This window comes from Equus asinus, chromosome 12 (assembly GCF_041296235.1).
Source record: "Equus asinus isolate D_3611 breed Donkey chromosome 12, EquAss-T2T_v2, whole genome shotgun sequence".
In the NCBI taxonomy this organism is placed as follows: Eukaryota; Metazoa; Chordata; class Mammalia; order Perissodactyla; family Equidae; genus Equus; species Equus asinus.
In genome coordinates this window covers 56,739,982-56,747,457 of record NC_091801.1, presented here as the reverse complement: position 1 = coordinate 56,747,457, position 7,476 = coordinate 56,739,982, and the positions used below count along the sequence as shown (strand labels likewise).

The window sequence follows — 7,476 nt, the reverse complement described above, 5'->3', positions numbered from 1 at the left end:
CCCCCCTAGTAGGGAGGCTTTCAGTGCCTACACCTCCCGAGCTGGGGACCTCAATTACAAAGTTGGGAGGGAGTGCGTAAGTCCGGGAAGGTCCACGGCGACCGGCAGCGTGCCCTGCGGCTGTCCTCGGCCTGGACCACACCTGAGCATCTCCCTAGGCGCGACCCCGGCTCTCCTCCCAGCCTCCGCGCTCAGGCACCCGTGCGCTGCTCCCGCGCGCTCGCAGCTCCACAGCGGCGAGAGGGGGAACGAGGACAAGGGGTGGAGAAAGTCGGGGTGCGCGGGTGGTAGGCATCTCCCTCCCCTCGGGAGCCCGGGAAATCCCGGCCGCCACCAGGGGCCGTGCCACCACCCTCGCGGGACCGAGGCTTCCGGCGCGCCCCCAACTTTGTGGCACCCCCAGGCAGCAGCGGCTGGGATGGAGCTACCTCCCCGCGGCCGGGCTCCGCCCGACTCGCCGCTGGACAGCTGCTCCCTGACCTCGCTGGAATCCAGCGTCTTCTGCAGCGAGGGCGAAGGGGAGCCCCTGGCGCTCGGGGACTGCTTCACGGTCAACGTGGGCGGCAGCCGCTTTGTGCTCTCGCAGCAGGCGCTGTCTTGCTTCCCGCACACGCGCCTTGGCAAGCTGGCCGTGGTGGTGGCCTCTTGCCGGCGCCGCGGGGCTCTAGCCGCCGTGCCCAGCCCCTTGGAGTTCTGCGACGACGCCAATCCCGTGGACAACGAGTACTTCTTCGACCGCAGCTCTCAAGCGTTCCGCTACGTCCTGCACTACTACCGCACCGGCCGCCTGCATGTCATGGAGCAGCTGTGTGCGCTCTCCTTCCTGCAGGAGATCCAGTACTGGGGCATCGATGAGCTCAGCATCGACTCCTGCTGCAGGGACAGGTACCCTCGAGGCGCGCAGCGGCTGGGCGGGGAGGCGGGTGCGGTGCTACAGTGGAGAAAGGGCGGCACAGGCTTTCCCCAAGTCTCGCTCAGCCCAGGCCTAGAATGCCTGTGGCCTCTCCTGAGCTGGAAGCGGGGGCGCTGGGAAAGAGGGCGGCTGGAAAGCGTCAAAGCCAACTTTTAGATTGGAACTCCTTCGAGTGAATGTATGCCAATTCATTTATAAGGCAAGGGAGGTCAGGCCTGTAATAAATATTTGGTGACTGAATAAATGAGTCAGAAAAGCTATGTTCCAAAAGATGCATGTACAGGGATGTAGGTTTCAGTATGGAGCATTATCATTTATCAAACCTAGGACACTAACTTGAAAAACCTGGACAGAGAACTGCTTTAAATACAGAAGATAGAAAGTTGGTTCCTTCACTGTGGGTGATGGTGGGACTTTGATGATGATTTTGCTATTTTCTTGCTATTACTACCATTTCTTCATGAACACCTTTCCATTACACGCAAAAGAGTTCCATATGGCCAACTTCTGTTCTTGTTAGAAGAAAATGGGTAATAAAATGCATTAATCTGAAGTTACTTTGCTATGCATAAATTCTTTTTTATAAATTGCTACCGAGAAAGTGTCACTTTAAAAATAAGCAGGAGATAATCCGGGTAAAATAGGAACGGACATTTTCTGCATTTTACTGAAATAAAAGGCATGACCTCACTGCCAAGTTTAATTCTCGTTTTACTTCTGCATTTTAAAAAAGTTAAACTAATCACCAAGTTGTCTTCTCTAAAAGATACTTCAGAAGAAAGGAGCTGAGTGAAACTTTAGACTTTAAGAAGGACACAGAAGACCAGGAAAGTCAACATGAGAGTGAACAGGACTTCTCACAAGGACCTTGTCCCACTGTCCGCCAGAAGCTCTGGAACATCCTGGAGAAACCTGGGTCTTCCACAGCTGCCCGAATCTTTGGAGTCATCTCCATCATCTTCGTGGTAGTGTCCATCGTCAACATGGCCCTGATGTCAGCCGAGTTAAGTTGGCTGGACCTGCAGCTGCTGGAAATCCTGGAGTACGTGTGCATTAGCTGGTTCACCGGGGAGTTTGTCCTGCGCTTCCTATGCGTGCGGGACAGGTGCCGCTTCCTGAGAAAGGTGCCAAACATCATAGACCTCCTTGCCATCTTGCCCTTCTACATCACTCTTCTGGTAGAGAGCCTGAGTGGGAGCCAGACCACACAGGAGCTGGAAAACGTGGGGCGCATCGTCCAGGTTTTGAGGCTGCTCAGGGCTCTGCGCATGCTAAAGCTGGGCAGGCATTCCACAGGTATTCAGATTTCATTGATTCTTTTTAATTTGCCGTTGTTTGTAACATTAGTGCTTTGACCACGGTTGAAAGGAAGCACTCTCTGAACTGATTTTCAAAATTAGTAACTCCCGTACTTTATCCAACCATGATTTCCAAACAGGTATTGGAAAGCCAAACCTTGAAGTTGTTATCACAGGTATAGAGGATAAGATGTGTCTCACACGTTTTCCTTCCCTAAGACATTTGAGAAACAATTTGACCATTTGTTAACCTCAGTTTACCTTGACCTAGGGCTCAGAAGATGTACAAAAATTAAAGAAACTCTGCTTCTAGAAAGTTCTAGATAAAATATGCATAAACAGCACATAAAAATATACACATAAATTATATATAATATATAGGGACGTAAGTCAGTTTCTCTTCTGTGTCCAAGGAAGTGCTTACCACACATGTTTCCTGGCAGAAGAAAAAGTCAGTCCTCCATAGACTTCTCTGGCTTTGCAAAGAGAGATGACCAGGCACCGGTGGCCTTTCCATAATTTTTGAAGGAGCAATGGAAATATCTGCTTTGAAAGAAAGCAGAAGACACTAATTAAATGTTTCATCTAGTATCTGAGAATTTTCTTGTCCCTAATCTGGGATGCATGAGAGAGAGATGGTGACAGGAATTAATTTGCTTTTTGTGTGTATCATAATGCCTTGAAAATCTAATGAACATTCTCCCTAGAAAAATCTCCACACAACACACGAACCCAATTGTACATGAAAATCATAGTCAAAGTCAGGGGAAATCACATAAATCCACTAAAAATGATCCTTGCATCCCAAGGGCAGTGATTCTCAGTGGCTGGCCCTGCAGCCGTTGGGTTTTCTGGAGTACATTGTATTACCTTATGTTTGACTATAATGAAAATAAGAATCCCTTGAAAAGCTTGTTAAAATGCAAATTCTGAGCCCTGATCCATAGAGAGTTAGATTTTAGTATTTGGGGTTGGATCCAGGAGCATACATTTTAACAAACTCACAAGTGACTTTGAAATAGGTGGTCCTACACTTGGAGAAACACTGCCATATTAATACAATGCATATTAATGCAATACATCGGAATACAAATAATTTGGCTAGGAGTTTTTTAACTACCTTATTTCCTGAGATATGTTCCTGACTGGTCACCTTAAAGAAGGTGATGGTAGTTGTCCTCAGTAGTTAACCTCATATGGGTTTTTTTCCTGCATCTCTGAGGTAATTAGGACTTATCCTAATATAATTTTGGTGGCGTATCTTCCTAGCTAGTCTCACATACCAGGATTTGATAATGGGGTTTCCAACAACTTTTCAAAGTACCACTCTTTGTTTTCTGACAAACATAATAGGATGCTTTCTTCTAGTATTTATAAACTCTTCACAGGATTCAATTTAAAAACACCCAGTAAAGACTACATGTTTTTTCCCAAAAGAAAGAAAAAGAAAATAATAGTAATTTCCACAATGTCACCTCTTCAAAGGTTTTTTTCACTTCTAAAGCAATACAAAGTTTTAATAAAGCCTTAATTTATTGAAAAGACATGAACACTTGCATAAATATTTGACAATTTTATCTTAAGCATTACATTGAGCAAAATATGGACATAGATGTCAGATTACCCATGTATTAACTATAAATATAAATTGAGAGTTATTATAAAATGGCAGCTCCTTGGGAGGACAGGGGGGGCCCAGACGCCTAGATTTAAATCCTAGCTCTGTAGCTTTGTAGTAGATATACTGCCTCTCTGTGCTCAGTCTCGTCATCTGTAAAATGGCATAATAATTATGATATCTATCTCATCTTGGTTTTTGAGGATTATCTGAGTTAATAGATGTAACGTGCAGAAATTCAGACCACTTTGTGTTTCTTTACAAAATTGTTTAGAACATTTCATCTTGAAATAAGAACAGTCTCCCCAAGCACTGTGCTCTTCCTCATATGCTGTCAATTTATTTCAGAAATGCAATTCACTACAGAAACATCAGGCCAGTTTTCTAAAGGGTATTCTAAAGCTATTCTAAAAACTTTTCTTTTGAAGTTAAACATCAAAGTTAATGTTCATTCATCTTTAAAAATAGCTGGTAAATAATTAAAGATAATCTCAACATTTTAAGAACAAAATTCAAAATAATGAGAGCACAAATAGTGTTTTAATGTAGTTCAGATAGTCTCGACTGAGTGAATAAAAATTTTAAAATGATTCGAAGAGGTACTGCTTTGGATTTCGGTGACAATATCATTATGACATCAGGTTGATGTGACTTTAAAATGTAGGTACACTTTTAGCAATATCTCTCCACTGTTCAGGAAGATGCCTTATTCAAATCATAGACCCATTACAGGCTCATCTTACTCTCCTGAGGCCTTAGTCTTTTCAGAGAAGGGATTGGACTCTCCTGAGTCTGTCCCTCAGGGGCTCAATGAATCAGCAGTGGGAAATCCACGAATGCCTCATAGCGAGTGAGTTTCCCAGTGGCTCCAGTCCCCCATGCCTCTCTGCAGTGGAGGAATATTCCGTACTCAGGTCTGTCTCCTCATAAGAAAGCAGAAATTCTTGTACTCAAGGGAGATATTTCCCTACAGCTTTGGTATTAAGGATGAGCATTCCAATGGGTGTCATGGGAGGTCAGGAACCCCTCATGGTGAACCTCTAAGAATGTCCTCTGAATGTACATATGATAGTCTCATGTCAGTATTGTCACTCATGCCTAGCTTGTTTCCACCGCATCACTTCATTCTCATGGTGTACATCCTTTACTGCCTCTGGCTTTCAGATAATGATATCCTGATTGTATTAAACTTTACGGAATGGCGAGAAAAACAGACACATAAAATATAAGGAGACAGCATAAAACTGGCATTAGAAAAGTGTGCCGAAGGAATGTGTTGAAATGCAGGTCTGACCAAGTGAGTCCTCCACATGCAATGCTGCCAAGGCCTCTCATTGTGTAGACTAAAGTATAAATTCCTATCATACATCTCCTGTCTGCTTTTTAGTCTCATCCCTCACCATTTTTTTAAATAAATAGTCGTATTTAATAAATACATAAGTGAATGAATGAATCTAATTATATTTCTTTCTATCCTCCTCAATCTGGCCCCATCAACTAGACTGCGAGCTTTCTGAAGACATAGATTATGAATTATCATCCATGTATCCCCAGAACATTGCCCAAAGCTGGAGACATATTAGATGTGAAATGAGTGTTTCTCGGTGGATTGCAGGGATAGAAGAGGGGAAGAGAGGGAAGGAGGGAGGAGGAGTGGAAGGGTGCCAATGACTGACAGCGGTTGTTCTGTTGCAGGATTACGCTCACTTGGGATGACAATCACTCAGTGTTATGAAGAAGTTGGCCTACTGCTTCTGTTTCTGTCTGTGGGAATTTCTATATTTTCTACTGTGGAGTACTTTGCAGAGCAAAGCATTCCTGACACAACCTTCACAAGTGTCCCTTGTGCATGGTGGTGGGCCACAACATCCATGACTACCGTGGGATATGGGGACATTAGACCAGACACCACCACAGGCAAAATCGTGGCCTTCATGTGTATATTATCGGGAATCCTTGTCTTGGCCTTGCCTATTGCTATTATTAACGACCGCTTCTCTGCTTGCTACTTCACCTTAAAGCTCAAGGAAGCAGCTGTTAGACAGCGTGAAGCTCTGAAGAAGCTTACCAAGAATATAGCCACTGACTCATATATCAGCGTTAACTTGAGAGATGTCTATGCCCGCAGTATCATGGAGATGCTTCGATTAAAAGGCAGAGAAAGAGCAAGTACTAGGAGCAGTGGAGGAGATGATTTCTGGTTTTGAATTCACTTTGATTTTATTTACAAAAGCTTGTGTAAAAGTAACTCAATTGATAAAGCCTTGATATGGATGTCTGTATACTGCTGAGGAGTCTCTTTTGAGTACTACCTGTGTTAATTTTTGCTGATACATTGCTTGGTCTACTAGAATAGTTCACATCCCCCAAAACAACTACACATTGCTTTGACACACCTGAGCCTCAAAAATTGCCATTTAACACAACCCAATACAACTAGACCAATATACACGTCTGAATTGTCAAATATAAGATAGTATTGCAATACCTCCAACAAAGTTAAAAGTTTTATGTATCACTAATGTTAACAGATTTTTGCAGCACTAATTTTTAAAAAAATGGAAGTTAAACTGCATAGCCCAGTGAAAAGATAAGTGAACATTTAAGAACACAGTGAACAACTTTGCAATTTAAAGATATTTTCCAAGTAAAGAAATCAGTCTTTTCTCCATCAGTTAGAGCTGATGAATATAACAATTGGCTTTTCAAGAGAAAATCCTGATTTGATGGTCATAGATGGTGTCCCTTTCTTCCCTCTGGTGCATACTGCTGGCTACAGATGGACTGAGCTCTGTATTCCCTCATTACTCTTGGAGGTGGGATCCTGAAAGTGCTTAGACTGCGATAGAAGAGTGATGCACAAAGACTTCGAGAATTATCCATCTTCATCCTCCCCACTGAGGGCAATATGTGGAGTACAAAGCTGATACCTCTGAGTACTCCATGGAAATTAGATGGTCTTAAAAAATCTCATTATTGATATAGTGTTCAAGTTATGTCTTTAAAATCATGAATATGTAAATGGGAGGTAGTGAACATCCAAAATTTATACACTGAAATTATTAAATAGTCTTATTTCATAAAATGATATGTTGAATGATATCACTGGATGAACCTGAAGATCTTTTATTTGTCAACAAAAAATATTATGGATAGCTCTCTGATTGTTGGGGTAAATAGCAAATGTTCAAAGTTTGCACGCATTTGGACAGCATTTTGACAGTAGTTCATGATAATAATAAAATTCCTAGACATTCTGTTACATAATTAAAGCCAAGAGTTCTAAACCTAAGAATTAGTTTATGATTCCCCAAATTCTAGTAACTGTGATTTTTAAAACTAAGAATAATATGGAGTATCTCTTGGGGTCATAGTGCCCCAATAGAATGAAAATTGGTTCTTGGAGGGCAAAAATATCTCACTCTTTTTATTCATAAAACGCATATATATATGCAACACATAAACAGTTATAGAGTTTATCTATGGTATTAGAATTTCATGGGGAAAAAAATGCCTAAGAGGCTCCTTACCAGGGTTGGGTCATGATAAGAAAGAAACATTGAGAAACACTGCTTTAATATATGGTTAGACCATATTTCATCAATCCTATTTAAGATACCCTATTTTTGTTTCTTTTGAAGGAAATT

The 7,476-nt window shown here is 42.4% G+C and overlaps 1 protein-coding gene across 1 annotated transcript; it reads left to right on the top strand.

The window, feature by feature from the left end:
* Nucleotides 1-373: 373 nt before the first annotated feature.
* KCNV1 (potassium voltage-gated channel modifier subfamily V member 1) lies at nt 374-7,113 on the top strand. Its single transcript, XM_014840019.3, has 3 exons — nt 374-885; nt 1,680-2,209; nt 5,525-7,113. The coding sequence occupies exons 1-3, from the start codon at nt 419-421 to the stop codon at nt 6,034-6,036; spliced, it is 1,509 nt and encodes a 502-aa protein (XP_014695505.1). The 5' UTR covers nt 374-418; the 3' UTR covers nt 6,037-7,113.
* The last annotated feature ends 363 nt before the right edge of the window (nt 7,114-7,476 follow it).